The sequence below is a fragment of the Diplotaxodon limnothrissa genome, linkage group LG15 (genome assembly GCF_057381915.1).
Source record: "Diplotaxodon limnothrissa isolate DT_005_m linkage group LG15, D_limnothrissa_male_GT1.1, whole genome shotgun sequence".
Taxonomy (NCBI): domain Eukaryota; kingdom Metazoa; phylum Chordata; class Actinopteri; order Cichliformes; family Cichlidae; genus Diplotaxodon; species Diplotaxodon limnothrissa.
The window spans coordinates 8,711,443-8,735,608 of NC_140610.1; the positions used below are offsets into that span (position 1 = coordinate 8,711,443).

At 40.3% G+C, this 24,166-nt stretch overlaps 1 protein-coding gene across 1 annotated transcript; it reads left to right on the forward strand.

The window, feature by feature from the left end:
* On the forward strand, positions 1 to 22,244 carry map7b (microtubule-associated protein 7b). The gene is made up of 19 exons (XM_085372479.1): positions 1 to 48; positions 10,812 to 10,982; positions 11,180 to 11,257; positions 11,812 to 11,975; positions 12,970 to 13,087; positions 14,049 to 14,159; positions 15,266 to 15,361; positions 16,481 to 16,600; positions 17,680 to 17,852; positions 18,650 to 18,792; positions 18,937 to 19,160; positions 19,239 to 19,389; positions 19,484 to 19,655; positions 20,298 to 20,402; positions 20,488 to 20,538; positions 20,636 to 20,660; positions 20,781 to 20,907; positions 20,995 to 21,179; positions 22,201 to 22,244. The coding sequence occupies exons 1-19, from the start codon at positions 3 to 5 to the stop codon at positions 22,209 to 22,211; spliced, it is 2,271 nt and encodes a 756-aa protein (XP_085228605.1). The 5' UTR covers positions 1 to 2; the 3' UTR covers positions 22,212 to 22,244.
* Positions 22,245 to 24,166: the final 1,922 nt, after the last annotated feature.

Consider the following 24,166-nt stretch of genomic DNA (forward strand, 5'->3'; position numbering starts at 1 on the left):
AAATGGCGGACCAGGATGGCAGCGACACATCTCCTCCGGAGTCCCAAGGTGAGTTGTCACCAACAGGAAACTTTACTTTGACAAAACTTTTTTCTTCTTCTTCTTAAGGGGGAATAACAGTTGTGTGAAGTACTGAAGGGTGCTTGAGTGGGTCTGTTTTTGAACACTGACTCTGAGCTAAAGAGAGACTCGGAGCCGGTCGGTCACGGGAGTGGGATTAACTATCAACCAACTCACCCAACCGGTTACTTTACGTTTACCAAACACGACTTGTTACGTAAGCTGCTGTAATACTTATTTATTTATTTATTTATGTTTTACCCCTTTTTTGTGAGTCTGTGTTGTAGCTGGTAGACATTTTGAGCTTCGGCAGACACCTGTTGCTTACAATTTGTCACTTCGTCGAAATCCACCTTCAGCTGACGTGACAGGTGAATTAATGAAAATGAGCCGCAGGTTGTTTTCGGGATGGCATAGATAGAATATGTCTTTAGGCTACAGCTTTGTTCTCTGGCTCTCACAGGTGGATTTATATATTCTTTTGAACTTTGAGTTGGCTTATTAATACCCCAAACATGATCATTTATACTCTCGTTATTCATTTTTACAACTTAAAATGGCCACGTCGCCTTGTAAGTGCATTTTTAGCTTGTAGGTCAATGTGTGTATAATGTCTTTGGAGAAATAATACAACACATACAAACTGTACGCCTGTCAGTTCCGGAAATGTCACCTATCAGTGATCTTGTAAAAGTATGTAAAGTATGTTGGGTTTTTTGGCTGCCAAAGGGCAGAGATCTCCCGTATCTTACACCCCTTTGCTTCACTTTTAGCCACTCCTCAAATAGTAACGATACAGCAGGTGATTCCCATTCACTCCTAATGGCAGAGCTGTAATAACTAGAGGTGGGCGGATCGACCCAAACATCGATAGTATCTGGACCAACCCTAAGTGTTGGTATCAGATCGATACTAGCATGAAAAGATCGATACGTTTTTCTGTCCAGTGAATTAAGAATTTTTTGGAAATGAAAAAAAAAATTATTATGCACTATGAAAAATGTTTTAACTTTATTCTGTTGACTATTGCATCTATTTTATTTAAAGGCAATAGTGCGCTGAAAAAACAAATGCTGACCAAAGTGCTTTAGACATGGGTACATTTACTTTCCAGGTCTCAAAAAAAGAAAATTTCAAAATACATGAAAAGCTTAAAGATGTGTGGTGTATTATTAATTAATTATTGTGGAAAGCAAAAATCCCAGTGATTTAGTGTTCATTTAAATGTGTGTCCCTTATATAAAGCTGCCTTCAGAAGTTAAAAGTATCTGTTCATGTTAATCCACAGTGCATCCAGGCAAAGGTCGGCACCTTCACTCAGTTTTCCTTGAAAATGTATAAAAAGCAGATTAGTTTAGATGAAGGGTTTGGATAGGTGTGAGAGTCCCTTATAGCACACAGAAAGTTGCATAAACAGTATTCCAGTGCTTTTATAAAGACCTGGAACCCAGTTAAGTATGCAAAGAATTATTGCTGCATGAATTACAGTAAGAGTGATTATGTTCACGTACTGCGACACAAGCAGCCCTGACAACTATATCGTAGGCAGAATGGGTGCACGGTGGGCGTGACCTTTTATTGATTTGAATGAGTTGAGATTACTTACTTTAGGATTACATAGCATTAAGCTCAGCTGTTCCACAAATGTCCCCTGCTTTGACCTAGCTTGACCTGCAGTTAGACAGCAACTAAAGCCACCAAGAGTCATACATACAGATACAGAGGATGAGACACTAAAAGAAAGAATTCATATTTTAAATTTATTTTGCAGCTCACAAAAAAATTACTGCCAATTGCCTCTAATCCATGCATTGTAACACTGCACAGATTAATTAATACTTGTTAACTCTGTATTTATAAAGAGGTACTGCAGCTTTGATCCAATCAGAAAATAAGTTCCTAAGATGTGGTTTATCTCCTGTCATTACTACCTGCTTCCCAAATCATCCTTTTTGCTGCTTTGTTCATGAGTTGCCCTGCATTCTGCCTGCACAAAAAGTTACTTCTGTGGGTGATTGCGGTGTTTTCCCAGATTCGCTGTCAGTTTGGCCATCCATCACACATTATGGGATTTTCTAGAAATTTAACTCAATACTTCTGGGTTAAATTTGCATACAACTCAGCTGTTATACTTTAATTGTACACTATGTCAAACATTATGTCATTCAGGACCCCCAACATGTCAGACCCAGGGTTAGCAATTAAACTTAACAATAAACGAAATCTTTTTTTTTCTTGGTTTCATTTTACTGTATTCAAATGTCCATTCTCTTCAAATGTCTGTGTCTAACACACACATTCAGTAGGTGTGAGAAGGGTGTGTTACCCATCCTATCAGGTTAAAGTCTGAGTGTAGAATTACAGCATTGCTCTCTCCTGCAGGGACAAAGATCAGATTGCTCTTTCATGAATGTGTGCGTTTGTGAAGTGTGAGCTCTCTGAGGAGATGAGACAGCAGGACTTGTCCTGAATTCCTTTATATAGTAAAGGAATAGTGGAAAAGGTAGTGGTTTGGAATTATTTTAGGAAATACTTAATGCTTTTTCTTATGTACATATAAAGTAAAAGAAACAGTGGAGTTGTAACTTTAGTGGCTATGTTGCTTTTCACAGCATGCAAGCTATCGCACTTGTTTCTCTAATCTCCATATTAGTTTAGCTCAAGGATGCATTAACAGTAATACAAGTTGAGCCTGGTGTTTGTACTGTTACTATCCAGGCCTTCAAAGTTTGAAATACTCCCCCTTTTATTTCACCCTCCCTTTCATTGCATCTGCCATATTGTGTCACCTTTTAAAGGTTCTGAATTTGGCTACAGAGCCAAGCAACAATAAAGTTGCACTGCAACATTATTGTAGATGCAGTGCAACTACAATAATGCTCCTTGGTTAAATATTGATGTGCTGCGTGTTGTTCCTTCTGCATTCTTGTGAAGCTGCAGCAACATATGAATGTTCTCGCTCATCGTACATCGCCGTGGCATCCTAAATGGCTGATGGCTCTTTAAGTGGATGGTGGGGTGGGGCTATATACCATGTGCTCTCTGTACACACCCCTTCCACAGAAGCAGCTCCTGTACTGCAATATTTGATTTGGTGTGTGCATCCCTAGTTGCGTGTGTGACTGTGTACAGCACATTAAAGCGTGTCCGTCCTCTGCTCTCTCACTTCCCATGCGTCACTGGTCCATGTGCTGCTGTTGTCAGGGAAACCCTTTGCCAGCACCGGCTCAACTTCCACCACTGGATTCGCACTGAATATTTTAACAAACCCCGCTCTCCTCAGTTACTCTGTGTTTGTGTGTGTGTGTGTGTGCTCTGTGCAGTCACTGCCTGGGTGATATGATTCTTCTGACAAGTTTGCATTCACACAATAGACCTAGCAAGGGAGAGCTGAAGCAGGAGAAAAAGGAATGCAGTAAAAGTAGTGACAGCAGAGGCGGCATCTCGGGAGTCAAAAGAAGCACAATCCTTACAGCTCTCAACCAAGCCAGTCTTGTGGATTAAGTCTTCTTTTCTAAGCCAGACTGCAAGAGCTCATCCTACAAGAGACTCACTCACTCTGTTTTACTCTCTCTATGCCATTGCAGGGAGTATGGACTTGGCTCAATGAACTGCTCTGTTTGTCTCTTCCACGCTCTCCTTCATCCACCACATTTACTTTCCTCCATCTCCACCGCCTTTTTTCCCCTATCTCCTTACTCATGTTTCTTCTTCTCTCTGTCGCTTCTTCCTGCTGTCTTAAAGTCAGAGCAGCAACCTGAAGAAAATTGCTGTTAGCACTAGCTATTAGCTACCTACGTCTTAGAGAAGGTGGCTTTTAGGGGTGACCTCGTCCATCATCATCCTCTGGCATTCAGGACAGACCTCTTCCCCCACCTCCCATCCTCACCCAGCATCACAGGGTGGGATGGGACGGGGTTGGGTGAGTTAGGCTGGGGCTCAAGGGTTAGCAACAGGGTAGGCAATGCCAGATAGTAAAGGACGTGGGGAAAGAGGAGGTGGAGGTGGGTGTTTGCAAGGGAAGTGGAGGCTGAGGAAGCGAGGTAACCGTTCAGCTATCCCAGCACTTTTCACCATCACTGAGGAGGAGGAGGTACAGAGACGAAGAGATGCTTGCAAGAGAAAGACAAAAGGTATGGATGAAAATGAGAAAAGAAAATGAGAGCAGTGTAAACTACATTTTCTCCCTTAAATACTGTGATGTTTGCGCTGACAAAAATGTTAGAGAGAGAGAGAGTGTGTGTGTGTGTGTGTGTGAGAGAGAGAGAGAGAGAGAGAGAGAGAGAGAGCGAGAGCGAGCATTATCTGGGGCAGAGAAGCTCTTGGGGCACAGAGATGTTTAACCAGACTCCAGAGAGTCGCAGCAGTTTAAAGAAAGATCTGAAAATGTGGTCCATTAAAGACAAATGTGTCTACATGCAAGGCTAATGATGTTGAATAAAGAGGTAGGAGTTGATACCCCTAGCAATATGTAGTAATTGTTTGATTTGTGCACAGTTTGCTTTTACAAAGGAAAACTCCTCTAAAACTGTGAAGTGCAGCCATCCAGAGACAGGCGCCTGACAGGTGTGATGAGGAAGCACAGTTTTACTGTTTGTGTGAGTGAAAATCAGCTGACAGGGCAAGATTGACTCAAGGACTGCAGATGAGAATGGAGGTGCGGCTCACTGTACATGTGATCTAAATGCATTAGTAAGCAGAGCAGTCGGGATGCTATTACAGTTGGAGCAGGCATAAATGTGCCACACGTTAGCTTTCCCTTTTCACACAATTCAGAAAGATATAGTGTTAGATTTAATTTCATGCCTTATCTAATGTTGAGATGATGCTGTGACCAGTGTTTTTTAGTAGAAAGAACAAAGCTAGATGGTTTTCTTCAAGTAGTGTAGTATTACAGACTGACTCTACAAATCATGCATATGCCACATTATATATAAGGAACAAGACAAAGTGGCTAGTTTCATTTCTAGATAATTGCATTTCCTGTTTGAATCCAACCATCTCATGCTGAGGGATGTGTAGTTGCATCATGGAGCAAACATACATGTAAGATATGATTGAAACAGGTGGAAGGAGAGAAAACTGCTGGGTTTACTGTGAAGTCTGAAATTGTGAAGGAGCTGCTTTTTTTCACAGTTATCTTTATTATGAAGACATGGTGGGTGCTGTTGATTGGACTGATTCAACACACGACTGTTAGACTAAACTGATTTGTTTTGTCTCAAATAGTTCTTTCTACTTTGACCTTAGCCTGTAATTTCTCAGTAATGGTATGGACTTCATTACTCATGTACAAGTCAAATGGTTGATGGAGCTATAAGAAGTGTGTGGATTTTCATTTGCCATTGATTGTTAATAGTAAACAAGATGACTTTATTTGAGGGCATTGGTTTGTATGCATACTCTAGGCCCGCGGACTAATTACATTTGGCCCGCGAAGCCATACCAAATTACTATTAGAGCTGGCCTACTGGTATTATACAGCTAATATATATATTGTTTAGTATTAAGTTTTGCTTGTTCCATATTCAGTTTTTCAGCAAAACGTGTTTGAGTCCATAAGAAAAGATTCATTCTTATATCTGGAGGAATAAATATATTTCAATAAATATTAACGTTAGCCTGCGACTTTGTTCCAGTTTTGAATTTTGGCCCATTGTGTATTTGAGTTTGACACCCCTGCTCTATTGTCAGTGAAAATTTGTCGAGCAAAAATTTGTACTAACAAAATTTTTTTTAAAACTTTTGAAGATGGGAACATTCAAAATTTTCCAGTTTTAAATGACAGAGTTTTCCTCTCATGATCTGATTTGCAGCTTGGCCCTGCAGCAGAAGCCAGCGTTCTTGCACCTGTTACCCAGGCCTGAGTGCCTCTCCTAGAGCTATAAAGGAACACTCCCATCCCTGCCCCCCCCCCCCCCCCCCCCCCCCCCTTTTTTTGTTTTTCCTCTGGTGGTTGGGGCTTACAGTTTAGCTTAGCATTAGCAGCAGCTAATCCTCTCAGGCTGAAGGGAAGGAAAGGAGCCGTACAGCGTGCTATCCGCTGGCCTGGACAGCGGAGCATTAATCGCTAACTCTGACCATTTAATCTGACTGGCAATGAATGCAGATAGATTGGGGGTGGGGAGCGTGCATGCACATACACACATACATGCAAGCAACAGAACGGAGGGAGGGGCGGGCAGATTAAACGGTGACACTCTCACGTCTCACTCTCTGTTACACACATACTCTTGTTACACAAATATACATGCATACACATGGACAAAAGGATGGGGTTTGGAGAGCTGCCACAACCTGTCTCACACACTGGCTCTCAGCAGCAGTGACACCGACCACAGCTGACCTCTCACTCTTTCTCTCACCCTCTCGTTTTCACTTCCCATTTTTTCTTACTCTGGAAACAGTTGAGTTTTGGATGGATTTCTTTTGACTGCCCTCTTTGCCCCCCCTCCACCTCACTGCAACATGGATTTCATTGGGTCACTCTTTTCAGTGAAAGATGCTTTCAAGAAGTAGGAATGTGGTTTCTGGTCCTCCGATTCGACTAGTCAGAGTGGGATGCTTGCCAAGAGCTCAGCAGGTGCAATCTTGGAATTATGAACCACAATCCAGGTAAAGCCTTAAACCCAGAATTTTGTTTTGCCTTTATTTAAACTATTGAAACAGCGTACAAAAGAAAGGAAGTGACAAGACTGACTTGCAGCAATGGTCCTGTTTGCTAGGAGTTGAAATATGGGACTTAGCTGCAAGTTTGGGGTTTTTTTTAGCCCTTTTGGTTAGCACCATAGCCTCTGAGCTATTGGGTCACCTGTGTCCTAAACTTTTGCTGCCAAATCCACACTCATCTAGTACAAGGTACTTAATTGGGAATGAACAGGACTACAAAAGCACCAGCATCAGTATGCTTTGGATTTGGCTTTGTCCTCGAATATTTCATTTGAGATCAAACCATTGCCATAGTGTCAGTTTTAATACGAGGTGTTTGCTGTCAGTTCAGATGATCCATGTTCTTTTTTTTTCTAAATGGGCTTCAAATGGGCTGGGGTCCTTAGGGACTAATTAAAGCGCTATACAAATACAGGTCATTTACCAAAGATTCAAAAGGATATGTGTTAGCCTAATATGAATTTAAACACTAAGAACTCATACTCATAAAGACATTGCTTAAAATCACGTCAGCTGGAGTGAAACCAAAATATTTTGTACATCTGTCCTAATCTTTTGAATCTAGACTTTTGTAGGACTTCAGGTTTAGTATGTGTAGATTCTTATGTTCCTGGTTAACAGTTGGTGAAAATATGAAAGAATCTTATATAAAAGTGTAGCAAAAGGTGGTGGACATGAGTGTAGCCAGACATTTATTACTGGGAAGTGGAATTATGTCACACATGAAACTGACTTTGGTGTGTTTGCGAAGGCTGTTAAGCTGCTGTCTATTGCTCACAAGCAAATATGCTCGCTGTTATTTGAGGTTTGTCGGTTTATGACCTCTACAACAGATGGGTGAGTCTGTGAGACGCAGTAAGAGGATATAAGCTGCACAAGTCCAACATATTAGTATTTTTTCTGTAATATTTTCAGCTGAAAAAACACAGACAGTGCAGATTTGCGATGTTATCATGACACTGCGTCATCTGGAAAAATGTTTTGAACAAAGGAAACAATGAGAAGATGTATGAACCAGAGATGTGGAGATAAATTTTGTCTGGTTATCAAATTCCACTGATTGTTATAAGTAAAAGGCTTTAACTGCTTTTCGTAACTATATTGTACAACATGCATGCACCTTTTTCAAAGTATAGGAATTGAAGGAATGCATTCGTTCTCCATTTACTTTTATCTGCAAATGCTCTGAAGGACATCTAGCTCGGAGTTACAGTAAATATTTATGAGGTAAATCAAGTTGTGTAAATATGGGCCACATTGTTAATGTCAAAATTTCAGTTCCTTTATTCCAGTAATTTTTTAATAGTTTAAGAGGCAATCCTCTTTTCTCTTCTTCTTTGTATTCTGAATATTTCTGTGAGAGTGTGGTTAATTGATTAAACCGACCAATTGTTAATCTTTTCATACTTATTCCTACAGATGACTGTTCTACTTACAGTTTGGGTGCGAGAGGCGCGGTACACCCTGGAGGAGTTGCTAATGTTATTTAATTTCACATGGGATGAAAGTGTCTCTCTCTTGTCTTGACTTTTTTAAGAAGTGTTATTTCTTATTATGTAGTTTTAAGTATTCCCAGCTGATTAAAGTGAAGTGCATAAATTTAAGCTGTCAAATTAAAGAAACTGGTTGTGGTCTTTGACAGTCGCCTACTGGCTCATTGTGCGGTAGTCCACTCGGATCATTAAAACGCCCACTCCATCACAACATGAAACTTGAAGTCAACTTGTATAAATGAAAAGGCTCATTACTTTTCCTTTTAATGCATTTGCAGGAGCTCCTGGCCTTTCATTCAGACTTGACTTCATCTCATTTAAGCCATCTTTTTTGTTTACCCAAAAGCCCATTCACGTATGTCTCGTTAAGTATCTGACTTCAGTGTATTATCCTCATCATTCAATAAACTGAATCTTTTGTTTGAGGAAAGGGATTTCAGGGGAAGAGAATAAACAGACCAGACTTGTTTTTACGTGGCCCAGTCCAGCCTTTCCTCTCATAACAATAGCCTATATTAAACCACTTCCAATGCCAGTCTACCCGAGGCAGGGCAGACCTATGAATGCTTGTGTACACACCTCTGTAGATGTTCCATAGACTGTGACATACAATCCGTCTGCAGCTATGCCCTCACATCCTTGGTCTTTGTGATTCACCCTAAAAACCTCTCGAGGTGTTTGGATGGAGACGTTAGTGACAGTTTAGATTCATAAGACTTTCTGCAAAACAAAATATCATAAATTACCAAGTACAGTGAGAATAAAGTGAAAGGAGGAAACTGTTTCTAATATACTAAAACTGATCAGCTTGCAAATGAAAAACGGCATTTGAAAGTAGTAGTTAGTGGAACTTGTTGTGTTCAGACTGATGTTCTCTTTTACCTTTTAGGAGGAAGAAGGTTCAATTTTTTTCTCAGTCCTTGATCAAATCTTTATCAACTCTTAAGCCACACCTCATGCCCTTACATTTTGCTAGGAAAATGGGGAATTGTTGCAGTGAGTCAAGAGAACACATGCAGACATAAATGGAAATACAGTATTAGGTTTGTGCAAGCTTTTTTGTAATTTTCAGCTGTTGTTAATCTAGTGTAGGTTTTTTCATTGTTGTTATTGTTGTTGTTTTAAGGCCTGCCACTTCTTTTGTCCTCACTGCACAAAAAGCTGCGAAGCTTTTTGACTAATAGCAGTTTTTGAATCACCTTATTAGTGCAAAAATATTCAATTATGCCTGTCAGACTGTTATGAGCTTTTATTTTTTATAGATTAAAATAAAGAGGAACAGAGTGTTTTTGTTACCAGCTGGTAGTAACAAAGTCCCCAAAGATACAACTTTAAATTGATTTTAAAACTGAACGATTCATAGGTCAGTGTTAAGTGCCTTAACAGGCAGACACACAAACCTCTAAAATGACCAGGTAATAGAACTGGAGGGAACGAGTGGAAAAACCCAAAACAAAAAAGCAAAAAACAACTTAAAAAGACCTTCAGAAAGTCTGGAGAAGACCACTTCAAGACCACAGACAAGTTTGGCTGCTTGGAAACTAAATATAAAGAAATGAGACACTTTCGCAGTACTGTAAACAAGCCTGGAAGGAAATAGTAGCATGAAATCAATCAAAAAAGCCAGGATGTTGAGAAATGATTCAGTGTTTACTCTTAATGTTATGTACCGGTAACTATAAAATTCATTGAGACACAGATTTCCATCTGTAACTCTAGATATGAAACTTGTACTCCATCCTGTCCTCTTTCTGTAAAGAAAAGAAATAGGTGATAGAGAGACTTGTGTAGAATAGGGCATGATGGCTGTGATAATTAAAGTGGAGTCCATCTTTTTCAGTTTATCAGATTAGTCAGGGGGGATGATTTATTTTGGTCTTTGGGTTTGTGGGACAGGTTGGTCTCTGTGGAGACTGAGGAGTCTCTCTCTTATCACCACACACAGGAAAGGACTGTGTTGAATGCTTGCTTAGTACACCTACAGTATTTATTAATAGTATACAATTTTTCTAATCCTACCCGTGTAAATTTATGCGTCTGGTTCATCTGCATCAGAGCCAGTATAACGCTCTGTGTCCAGGAAGCTAACCTGAAAGCGCTGAGTCACCCTATGGTGCAATTAATCAATAGCCTAGCTGTGAGCTTGGTGGAATCACTGCAACTTCATGGCCACATCTATGAATAGCAGGAAGACAGTGAAGTGCATATTGTTTTATTGCATTTTGTTTTTCTGTTAAGCAACTCAGCAAAGCCTGAAAATGCCGGGGAGACCACCTGCAGAGATTTTTGATGCATTTGAAATTTTTTGATGGTAAACTGCTATTTCTTAAGCATTTGGTTGAATATGTTCATTTTTATTTTAAGCAGCAGTTTGTTCTACACACAATGTTCAGTTGAAGTGTTGTTGAATGGGTTTTATTTAGTGGGAAAACATTTATTACAGCTCTGGGTGAGGAGCTGTGGAAAGTCTTTCTGATGGTGCTTCCTAATGTGCAATTATTATCTTGTATTTTTCTGTATCTCTTTTCTCCCACTTTGTCTCTTCTTTTGTTGTTTTATTATGTGACACTTGTTTGTCCTTCTTTGCAGCATCGTACTCTCACTTTAAGTCAGAGGATGGCACCGTGTCTTCAACCACCCGTCCCAGCTCTGCAGGCTCTGGGCAGACCTACACTCCCAGCCTGACCCCTACACCCACTCCTACACCTAGTCGCACCACCAACAGCAACAGCCCCAGTAACAATGCTGGCACCAAAACAGGTGAGTCCCACATACATTACAGTGTGTGAATGTGTGTGTGAATGGGTGAATGACTGAATGTAGTGTGAAGCGCTTTGGGGTCCTTAAGGACATTTACCATTTACCATATATTTCAATGAGATTAGTTTGTACCGTGTCTCAGCATTGACTGTTTTATGTCAGGCCTTTAACATTCTTCACTGTTGTTTGTGCTGCAGACTCGCTGCTCTTCAACAAGATTGACGAGAGACTTAGGTTGGCCCGTGAGCGCCGGGAGGAGCGTGAAAAACAGAATGGTGAGCGTTCTTGTGAGTTTGACAGAGAAAAGAATAAAAGTTATCTTTTTTTGGGTGTTTTTTTTTTTGTCTTTCCCACAACATATTGTGACTGAACTTGGTTGGTAGCTGTGGTGAAGTGCCAGTTTCTCTGGCTGTTACATAAAGGCTAGGTTCAAGCCAGGCGGCCTGTTGCCATGGATTCCGTGTTACATAATGGGACAGTCCATGGGACAGCTTTCAGAAAGGCTGGTGTTTTGGATATTAGAGGGTGTGTGTGTGGGTGTGTGTGTCAGTATAACCAATATAATACAACAGATGGCTTTTTGGAAGTCATTGCCTATTTATTCATGTTTTAAGTGTGGGTTTTTTTTCACACTGTTGTACACTGGTCGCACCTCTGGTCCCAAGTAAGGGGCTGAGGCGTTTGCGTTGTGTTGAGAGCTAAAGCTTTCTCATATGATCCACAGCTGACACATCACATTACTGCTATAAGCCTTTTCGTGCTGTGTGCAAGTTGCCTGTTTTTGTTTTCTTTTTTCAAACAAATTGTTTATCATGTTTACATGCGCCAGCTGCCAAGGAGGCCCAGTGGCAGGCCCGTGAGGAACGAGCCAGGCAGCACTATGAGAAACACGTTGAGGAGAGAAAGAAAAAGCTGGAGGAGCAGCGGGTAAAGGAGGAAAAGAGACGGGCTGCCGTGGAGGAGAAACGTCGGCAAAAAATAGAGGAAGACAGGGTACTGACGCTCCCCTCGTTCACAACTGTGCATCCTGAGTGTTACACTCGTGAACACACAAAGGCTAACCTCTTACCTGCCACCTGCTTCCAAGTTTTTTCTGAAACACCCATCCAGGGAGGATGGGGGGACATGGATACTGTATTTGTGTGTTTAACCACTCCTTTTCTCGTATAAAAAAATGTAAAGAAAAATTGCAGATCTGTGAAGTAGTCATAGATTTCCTGTCCAGCAGTAATTAACTTTACAGCGATTTGACGTTCTAATTAAGTTGTTGATTTAGTGAACTAGAACATTGATGTGTCAAAGATCTGTAACATGACACTGTAGCAGCACATGTTGATGACTTTGCATAAATAGTAATAATAAATCTGGATAGTTTTTTTTTCTATTGATACAGTAGGTTTTTAACTTTTTACTCCATAAAGATGATATTTGACAACCTCACCTGTATGAGGTTTGACATCTCAGTATATAGCTGAGATGTCAAAGGGTAGCTAACTTTTGATGCACTCAGTCATTTTATTTTATAAGCAGGCCTGAAATATGACAGAAAGCACTCAGTTCAAACCGCTTCAATGGTTACTCTCAGTAGGCTTTCAACGAGTAAAGAGTTACATCTTAGTAGGAAATTAGGTTTGGATCTAAGTCTTCATTTTATAGGAACGTTATAAATTTAGAAACAAGGACTGTAGGAGAACAGGGAAACTACTACTACTGCTACTGGGCCACCAGATGCCCACCGTACCTCAACTTTCAGTGGACTCCAATTTCTACAGCCTAGAAAGTGTCTATGGTTCCTCAGCTTTAGCTTTAGCACCAGCACATAGGTTGGCATTTCTTTCATTCTATCTGCCATGTATTGCTACTTTGGGTGCAGTCAAAGCACTCCATTCATTCAGAAGAAATGAAGAGAGAGAATTTGCTTAGCACTTGGTATGTCGGATGGCTGTTTGTTTTTTTGCCATTGATGTTCTCGTTGTTTTGACTGTAGGCTCGTCATGAGGCAGTGATTCGCAGGACTATGGAGAAGAGCCAGAAAACCAGACAGAAGGCCAACCGTTGGTCTTGGGGAGGAACTCTGCAGACAAACACTCCCTGCACAACAGCTGGTACTCTTACATATATCACATATATAACACAATACCTGTTAACACACAGCACAACACACCATAGACATAGTCAGTTGTACAGCCATTTTTTCCCCCTCTGCATTGGTGCTCATACACCTGATGCGTGTCTCTGTCAGTGCCTCTCTTGTATAAATATGTCTGCCTGCCTCTGCGTGTCAGTATTGTTCTGCCATGTTTATATTTGAACTTTTCAGATCCGCTGCCCTCTGTTGTTACTGCATATTCACACCCTTCTCTGCCTCTCTCTCTTTCTCTCCCCCCCCCTTGCTCTCAAATTCAAACTCTCTCTCTCTCCCTCCCACTCTCGGCTCGCTCTCTACCTGCTCTACACTCTTTGTTTTCTCTGCCATTGTCCTTTCCCCTCCTGGCCCAGGTTTTGTCGAGTCAGCTTTCCTCTATCCACTCGACCTTGCTGGACTGGAGCACATGCAGAGTGCTTTCAGTCTCTACTACAGATACGGAATGACATCCCAATGTGAATATAAAAGCACTGTGTGGGTTAGCTGGCTGGCGTTAGAACGCTGGCTTTAGCACTGTAACTGTTCAGCACTGTGTTAGCTCATTCTCTTTAGTTTTCATGTAGGCCAGTGTGAATGGCACGACATGTAGTTTTGCTATTTCACTCGCATGTAGCAGTTCACGTGTGACGTAAAGTTATATCCCCAGGCACAGGATCATTTACTCAAGCCATTTTAGTTTTATTTTAGAGGACATAAGACCCATTTAGCACTAATCTGTTTTTAAATATCTTTCCTGTCTTAGCAACAAGTTGGTAGTTTTTCATACCTAACCTGAATTAACCAAAATAGAGAAACCCAGAGAGATGACTGACTTCAGCTCTCTTTCTTCCCCTTTTTCTCTCCTTAAATTTCACCAATTCAATATAAAACTGATATGCATTTGTCATGTTTTTTTTGTTGTTGTTGTTTTTGTATTCTAGATGCTGATAGGCGCTCAGTGTCCACAATGAATTTATCCAAGCATACAGACCCTGTCATTACCAAGCGCCTCTCTTGCTCCTCTGCCACACTCCTGCACTCACCAGATCGAGGTAATAAATATACACACACAAATACAGTTCATTACATCCACTGGCAATGGTCAGCTTTTGACTCCATCTTGTATAATTTGCCATTGTTATGAAGTAGTCTCTTGTGACAGGCTGTAAAGCACTCATTGTTTTATTGTGATTAATTAATTAGATTTGGGATGTTTATGTGACTGAAACACACTTTTTATGTTATAACTATGTATTGTGTAGCGTGTCATTCCCATTTAGTTAATATGACGCTAAATCCAGCAGAGAGTTAACATAGCTTAGTTAAAGAATGGAAGAGAAACACCAGAATCCAAACTTAAATCAGATAACACTCTTAACAGGAGAAGATGAAATATTATTACAATGCAGAAAAATTTTCACTGCTAGATGTCAGAAGAATTCTGTTTTCATATTCCTCCAATGTCCTTCCATGGCATGAAAGTCTGCAACTTCTCTTCTGCCTTTGCCATACTACATATGTGGTCGGTCTCCAGCCAGATAGGTAAAGCGTGATTAGTCAGAAGGAAGGTGTCCTTCTCGGTCACTGTATTCAAATATGGTGGGGTATATTTTAAATGGATTAATTCTAAGTTTATGAGAATGCATCAATTTTTTGGAAGATAATGAATAATAATGAATGTATATTTGTATATTTATTATATAATGTATATTTATGAGTACTTTATCATTTCTTTCTTATGAAATAGCCTAAAAACGTCAATAACTGTACCTTTAATTGGACACACATACTTTTTAGGTGAATTTTTCCCAAATTTACAATAAAGCTACACTTCAAAACAGAAACCATTAAACAGGCCCAAGACGGTGTGAAATATGAACAAAGTAAAATAGGAAGTTATTTGATTAAAATGAAGACAAAAAGAACAATAAAACTGAAAAACACTACCGGTAAATAAAAAATTTGCCTTATGCTAAGCTAAGCTAACAAACTGCTGACTTGGTCTGTTTTTCAGATGTTAGACCTAAATGAATCCTTGCATGAAGTAATCAGCAAGAAAGCAAATAAGCAAATTTCCGAGTTTGAGCTTTTACTGAAGTCATTGTTGAAGTCTAACCATCGGGTCATGCATCATTTGATGTTTGTATGCTGCTGACAGGCTTACAGATGAGAACAGTCTCCTCCCCTGTCATAAACAAAGCTCAGTCCAAACCCCACCTGCATCAGGGAAAGACCAGCCAACAGAAAAACACAGGTTTCTTGTGGAAATTTTTTTGGTCTCTTATACTGTTCCGACTATGTTGCAAGCAACAAAAAAGATCTTGGGCTGGAAACTGTAAAATAATCTGTTACTTTTGTAGAAATTTGTCAGTGTAAAATTTTAAATGTAATATTCTGAAAAGAGAAACTTTGATTTGGAGAGCCTACCATGACATGACAAGCTGATCTAATATCCTTTTATGTATAAATATACATTATGATTATTGAAACAAATGCCCACAGTCCAGCACACACGTGTTGGCATTTGTGCATTTCATCTGAGGGATCAAGATTTTTTTCTACCCCCCCTCTAACGTGACCCCTTTCTCTAATCCTCAGTAGGATAATCTTTTTGTTTTTGTGGGAACACTGTATGCTGTTTTTATCCTGGCTGTAAAATTGGCACCCACATTAGTCATAAAATTATAATTATGCTCTTGTTCCCATTATTATATTATCAGAAGACACCGCACACTGAGGCACTGTGAAGCATCACTCAGTGAATTCTAAAAAACTCTCAAACATGAATGTTTTTATATATAAAGTAATAGAAATATAAAAACCCATTTATTGCTACAGTTTTCAGCCCAGATGTATCTTTGACCTGCATGCTGACACCTGCAAAGCACTGCACGTTTTGTCTCATACTGTGCCGGATCTCCTTTAATTGGCTTACTTATCAGGTTGCCGTGGAGATTAATTAATTAAAATAGCCTTTTTCTCCGAACTACCTGAGGTAAACTGAAAGCTTTTTGCTTGAATGATTTCCCAGATAAATTGAAATTTCTTGAAGATCATTTTCTTAAAAATGACATGTGTCCTTTTATCTTGCACTGTTTGTCTTTGCCCTTTTGTTTGCTCTTCATACCACGGTGTTTGCTGCCTCTCATAATTAAACAGATGCATGAAGGTGTAGGTGTGGCACGGCAGTCTGTGCATGCTTACAAATTCACTTTATTTCTAACCTGCAATGCTTGACAGTGTTGGGAAAGGGGGAAAATGCAGTAAATATGTATAATTTATAATCTGCTTTGATTGTTTGCTTAGGCAAATAAGTGGGTAGTTTGTATTTGTAGCTCTTATCAAAGCTCACATGTCACATGCGTGTGTTCAGGACTGCGCCGCCTTCCACTGACGCCATGGGAGAGCAACATGGTGAACCGCCTGCAGCAGCCAACACACTCCTATCTGGCCCGCAGCCGCAGTGCAGTGAGTCTGTCAGGAGACCAATCAGGTAACACGCAACACTGATTTTATAAAACAAAACATTTAAAGCCCTTTGGCTCTTTAGATCAAGATTCTCTTGATCTAAGGCAGAGGTTTTATTAAAAAGAGTATATATACTCTTTTATGCTTGGTCTCTTGACCCAAGCAGTTTCGGATGCTAATCTGATTTGCCTGGACTTAAAGCATTACACTGTCTGAAACTTCCTTTAACAGCGTGTGTCAGGCACCCAAAGCTCACGCACACAGACACACATGCACATACGTCCCTCAAAACAAATAAAGTGATCTGTTCAGGAAATCTTCCTCTACTGATGCCATGCCTTGTCACAGCAGCAGGGAGTTTTAGATCATTTGTGTGTGTTCCATCATTGTTTACATTAAGGGAAAGAAATAACTTCTAGGTGAACTACTTGAATTCACTCACTCTTTTCTATTCTGCCCTCTTTGATACATTCAGCATCATCTTCAGCTGGTGAAGAGCATTTCTTACATGTATTTAGATGTTTTTGTTTCTGTGTGCTTGCTTGCTTTGTATGGTTTTGGGTCTATTGTGTGGATAGCTATAGTTTGTTCTAACTGGGTGACAAAGTAGAAATGCTTCCAACACTGGGACTCTTTATAGCAAGTAATGGTTTGGCAAACCATTCCTGATCTAAATATCTTTAAGCGTATTGTGTTACGTTTTTTTTTACTAACCCTAATCAACCAACCAAATCCTTATTTTGTATCACATAGACAGTCTTTGTCAGACAGTGCCAGGTGATGGTTGCAGTACATTCGCAGCTGTTTGCACTTTTTAGTAGCACTAATTCTTTCTTTCTTTCTTCTCTGTTCCTACCATAAATATTCTCCTCATTCCTCTCAATCCTGCGCTGGCTTCTTCAACCCATGGCTTTCCTTTTTTATTTATTTATTTATTTATTTATTATTCATCTTGATTCCTTCTCATTCCTGTCTTTGTTTCCTGATCCTTTTTCCTCTGTGATCCATTTTATCCAACACTTATTGGTGTCCTACCAATTCTCACACTACCCCAATCAATACCTTCAAAAACACTGTATACTCCCACCTTATACATCACCCTAGCCATGCCTGTGTGTCCTCGCTCAGTTTCCTGCCACCCCATGGGCTCAATGTCCTTCAAGGCCCTGCAGGCACAGCCACTGCCTCACTGTCGCAGCCAGGAGAGGAACCTCAGCAGGGACGCAGCTTCCTCGTCTTTAAACACCCCGCGCAGGAGGACAACCGGAACAACACAGGTAGATTTCATCAGCTCATGACAAAATATCTGGGAAATAATATTTGTGAACAAAAAGCAACTCATCATTATTTCCTGCTACTGATATTACAGAACGTGTTGACGTAAATCTTTTTTTTTAAATCATTTTTTTTCAAGCACCGAGTAACATTTAATTCTTCTACTTCTTCAACTTTGTCATTTTCAAATTGATTATGTTTCTGATCAAACAATATAAACAATAGATTAGAGTATCTGTCATCACACACACTTGCATCCACTGTTCATCTGCTTCGTGACAGCTTATTATGCCGTTAAGATCTCAGAAAGAAGGCCCCTTGTATGCCGTGCATCCCACACACTAACATATCACTGTGCATGTGAACTGATAACTCTCACCCACTCCAGAATACCGCTGGTGTGTCATTCATACAAGGTCAGTGAGAATGTACAGATAATGGATGCAGTGTGATTTTTTTTTTTTTTTTTCTCCAAATTAAAAAGACTGTTTTTCATTTTGTGACCTGTTAAGTGTGTTTTGTTTTTTCTTATTTTGTTTCTGAGTTTGGTGCCAGAGGTAATCTAAGCCTAACCCTGTTACTCGTCATCATATTGTGTGGCTACTATCTATAGGGCACCTTCTAAACCATCCAGTTACCTTTGTGTTGCATTAAAGGACATTTTTCTGGAAGAGCAGTTTTGATGATAATGTGTTGTTTGCTTCCCTGGGTCCTTACTTGGTGGTGTTTTAAAAAAAAACTGCCTGTTTTGACTCGTGCATGTTGTCTTTTGTTTTTACCGTATCTCCTGAACCAACAGCGGCAAAAAGACCGTGACAGTGTCAGGAAGTCATGGAGCAACCTGACATTTCCACTTGCTCCTGTTCTCTCATTGCCCCCAAGCAAGCGCTCCTCTTCCCCAATCAAAAAGAGCGGTAAAGTGACAGCACCCTCTCCTGGCAGGTCAGTTACATTTGATAAATGGGGAATATTTTGAGCTGAAATTGAGTTTTACAGTTTTATTTGAAATGTAACGTGGAAGTTATTTTGCTGATATGCTCGAATGATGACTATTTTTAAAAAAATATATACTTCCTTTGCTCACAGACCTCCACAGAAACCAGTGGGGCGACCTCCAACCCCCAAGTTACTAAAGTCTCCAGGGGCAGAAGATCCTGGAAATCTTCGTCCTGTCAGGATCACACCTGAGAGTTCCCACCCTTCAACACCCAGAGGAGAGGAGGATGATGAGCAGGTCCTCAGCCCTCCTCAGCCTCGACCTCAGCCACTGGGTCAGAACAAGAGCTCAAATGAGCAAACGGCAACCAGCGGTGAGTTATGAATCTCTCACCTGTTTCACAGCTACAGTTTATTACACTGGTCAGCATAACTTTTATGATGCCTTCTAGAGAGTGTAAGCAGTCCACCAGCTCACAAGCCTTCAGCGGGCACCACAGACCCGGAGGAGGCGAGTCGTATCCTGGCCGAGAAACGACGGCTGGCCCGCGAGCAGAGAGAGAGGGAGGAAGAAGAGCGCAGGCGACAAGAGGAGCAGGCAAGGTGTGCAGGCTGGGCTGTGTGTGAGCATGTGCATGAGAGGGAGTGTGTAGTGCTGAAAGGCTGCATCATTTTTGACTTGGTTGTGTCTCACCAGATTAGCAAAGGAGGAGTTGGCTCGCCGAAAGGCAGAGGAGAGAGCAAGGAGAGAAGAGGAGGCTCAACGCCAGGCCGAGGAGAGGAGGAAGAAGGAGGAGGAAGAGGAGAGAAAGGCAGAGGAAGAAAGACTTCGGAAAGAGCGAGAAGAGGCAGAGAGACTACAGAAACAGGTCTGAGATTACAGATGTTTATGTTGACTTGTTTTGTTTTTATGTGGTTGCCACAAATGGCAGCAGGTCTGCTGCTGGAACTTTCAGCCTGTTCTCATTCCCGGGGTGTCAAATACAGACCTGATGGTGATGCAGAGACACACACAGATGTTCTCTTTAGCATAACTACAGTGATGCGCCAGGTTATGGCAAATTACGAGACACGTCTCACTCCCAAACTTCATATGGATGCTTGTAAAAGGCTTCTTGGCAATGTAAGGGCACTGATTGGCAGGAATCACAATTTTTCAATGTGCAGGGTTAATGTTGTCAAAAGGGAAAAGTCTGTTTTTAAACCTAACCAAATATATTCTGCTGCCCTAAACTCTCAAAGGGAACATAAACTGTACTTTCCAGGCAAAAGAAAAATGTACTGCTTATGTATTCGCCCCAATTCCAGCCTCCTAAATCACACTTTGAAGCTCTTTAAAACAGACCTCTTATATCTGAGAGCCCATCATTGCAGCTCCAGGTGCATCCAGGCTTTAATGGGAGAGTACATCCTGTGTATATCTGTGATATGCCTGCTACACACTCGAGGGCGAGAACACGTTGGAGCACTATGGACCTATTAATAAGATGAAATGCTTTTGTGTACATTAGAAAGAGGAGGAAGAGGCTCGACAGAGAGAGGAGGCAGAGCGACTGAGGCAGGAGAGAGAGAGGCACTTCCAGAAAGAGGAGGCTGAACGACTGGAGAGAAAGAAGGTAACGTGACCTCACATTATAAACACGCATAAATTGCAAGGTACAGTGTACATTAAAGCATTTTTCTTTTTTTCTAACCCTCCAGCGTCTTGAGGAGATCATGAAGAGAACACGGCGTTCAGAGACAACTGAAAAGGTAAAGACCAGAGAGAAAATGGAGTAAACAAAAGTGTAACAACTATCCAACTGAACAATCTTTGAGTATTAATTCCTTTTTTTCATTTCATCACCAGAAGGTCAGAAATGGAGACAATGCAGGTAATTTAATATACCGTTTTTATAATTACTTTTGCAGTAATATATCTTTCAGATTGTCGTCAAAACATATCCTCTGCAGTTGTTGTTCCTGACACCAGATTGATTTTCTTTCACCATCAGTGAACCCGACCTCTCCTGCTGCGTCAGCAGCAACTGAGACACCAAGACACAATAGTAACGGCAACTTAAGCCAACCAGATCCCACCCCAAACCCCAACACCACAGCACTGAGCCATCCTGACCAGAGGTACAGTCAACAGCCATGATATACAACAGCCATACTGCTTGTGATGTCATCAGGTCTGACACTGTTATTTTTTTTTTTGGTTTTTAGGGAGAATGGGGAGTTTGAAGAGGTGCTTGTACTGCCTTCACATTCCAGGTTGTCTCCTCCTGAAGGAGAGGAGGAGCAACAGCAACAGCAGGAGGACAACAGAGTTCCTGTCCTAGCCTTCTCAGAGAATGGTCTACTGAAACCTCTAAGCAGAGTAGACGATATATCAGCCCAGCAGGGAGCAGGTGAGAAGGCATCCACTCTCTGATTAGCCACTAGTTCCTACATTTATATCCCATTACTCCCCACCCCCTTCTTCTTCCTCCCTTAGTTTCCTTTTGATAAAATTACAGAGACTGTCATTCATTCTGGTCACTTCTTGGTGTGTGTGCGCATCTTGTCTTTACGAACCTGACTTGATGAATAATGTCCTCTATAAATTTTGTGACAGTCTTCTGAGGCTCTGGTGGGCTCTTTGCAAGCTCTATGAAAGAAACCTCAGCAGTGTCAAAATGATGTTATCGGGGGTATCTCAGATTGAGGCATCACATTTTACCAAAAAATCGAGTTATTAAATTTTTGCTGGACTTTGAAAGATGAGGGTGTCTTACAGACTGGGACGGGACATCCTGGGTGGGATGTATCTTCTCAAATATTTCTTCTTTATGTGTAACTCTAGTCTTACAGAATAACTCTTCAATCAATTCTTGTAAATGAAAGCATGTACAGAGACATCACTGTGGACTTTCAAAGTATCTAAGCAGTTATGTTGAAGTAGAGGTGTAATTTTCCCATGGGGTCAAATGAGAAACTGGGACATTTGTGGAGAGCACCAATAAGCTTCTGAAGATGTCTTTTTTTTTTTTTAAATTTTAAAAAAAAGTTAACAAGAAGAAGAACTGTTTCGAGCATCACTGACCAATTAATTTTCCCATTAGGCTTAAGAGAAACCAGGACACCAATAAGCTATTGGCACAGAATTGATTGAGCAGACCTGAGTACAGCTTATTGGTGCAGTCCTCCACAAGTTTCTCACATGGCTTCATCGCTGCTACAGGCTGCTCTGTTTTTCTGTTTGTTTTTGTTTTATTCATTTTTGTTTCATACCAAGAAGCTCATTCAGATTATGAAGACTTAGTATTGCACTTTCAATATAGTAGCTCAAGCATTGCAAGTTGAAAGATCATATTTTATTTACAAGGAAGTGAATAAAGAAAATATATTATATGTCCTGTGCTTTAAATTCTTTGTACCTTTGATTTGCAGATGTTGCCTGATGCCCTGATGCAACATGACGATTCCACACCCACAGACATGAAGGAGAGGTCAAACAGAGAGGTGAAGTACAGAGCTGTTGGACTGAATCAGTAGGACAACTCTCAGCACTAGATTCTTCCTTTCTTCCTCTCCTGTGACAGAAGAGCACTGTTCCCAAAGATGATGTCTCCAAACATCTTGCAAGGGCATCACTGAGAGAGATTACTCTTCCCTCATCCTGCACTCTGTGGGGCAAAGCTTGTTTTTCTGTATCTGAACATGATTACACTTGGTCATCATGTATGTTCTGTGTATAGCCACAGGTTTCCCTGATTCTTAAATGAATGTCCTGAAATCACAGCAGGGCATTGAGGCATTGAGTGTGTATAGTCTTGTGATGTGCGTGATTGAGAGCGCGAATGAGAAACTGACAAAGATGTAAAAACTAAGATCAGCTGTCAGTCAGCAGCTGTGATACTTGAACATTTTTGAACTATTTTTCTGTAGACAGATTGTGATCAGCGATGGGACTTTAGCTCAGGCCCCAATCTAGCTTCGTTTATGAATTTTTGTCTCTAACTGGAACCTTATGGTTCTCACAAGGTAATATTTCTGCAGAAATGTGAGAAATAAAGTGTGCTACAGGAATAATATCAGTGCATGAAGTTGTATTAAGACTAATGCAAAAAAAGGTATGTCATGTAATATACTTTACTGTTTCTACAGTGTTTAAACTAGGTTATTACTGGGGTGGAACAGGTGCTGGAGTATTATGACTTTAGGTTTAATAATGACAAAAATGAACATACTGTCATCTGAAAACTGAAAATGTAGGGTATAAACGTCAGATTTTTCTTCAAATTGCTGTACAGATAAAATGATTTGTCGTCATTGTCTTTATGTTCAAATTTACAAAAACGTGCTTCATTATTAAGTTATGCCCTTTCATTCATTCACATTTTAACCCTGTCACAGTTGCACCTATTCTACATCCTGTCACTGCCTGTAAGCCACTTTTTTGGCCAAGTAAATCCAAACTGGATTGAATGAATTTACTGATGTTATTGTTAAAATAATCAGATTTGTTTCCAAGGATTTGACAGATGCTGCTAATTATGACATTCCTTGGCCTTAACATAGTGTAGAAGGAATGATGTGACTTTGCTTCATGAGCTCAATCGTTTTGGCCCTTTGCCCAAACTCCCCAGTGGCTTTTTTTGAATTCAGTATGAATCATCAAATATTTGTGTCACGCAGTTATAAATAATGCAACTCATAATTCATACCACTTCTCACTATAGCAAGACAAAAGGTGGAAATTACTAAATTTCTAGAAGCAGGCCATTACACTTCATTTTCACTCAGCTCCTACAAATGATCTGCATTAGGGTCCTCAGACTTGAGCACTGTCTAACAGTACCACTAAAGAATAAACTTGTCTTGATTATGTACTGCAGGACATTACCAGCAGTACACATGGCATGCTGTTATATATTTGATGCTATAAATGTAAAAATGTATATTTTATTACTACCACAAAGATTTGAATATAGCCCTTTACTTCAGAGGAAGCATGAGGTGAGCTCTCTGAATCATTGTAAAAGTAAAATCTCTACAACTGCTGCAGCTGTACTGCTTCAAATGAATAAAACTTTTTGAACTGGTTACCTATTCAGTAATTTTACCTTATTTTGTTTTTCAAACTCTTTAGCCAAGAAAGAAAACAGAACAGAGTACAGTGACAACACAACATTTGTATTCTGTAGCATAAACCAGCAACAATTAAAAACAGGACAGAAAGAAGCAGTCAGGATTGTAAACAGTTTCTGTACATTTTAGGAGGAAATGAAATTTTAAAAACAGATTTGAAAGAAATATTTACACCGAATGAGGACAGATGATTCAAGCATTTTAGTTTCCAGTCAACTCAAACAATAAAAGAGATCTAGCTCAAAATCTGATCATCTCACAAGAA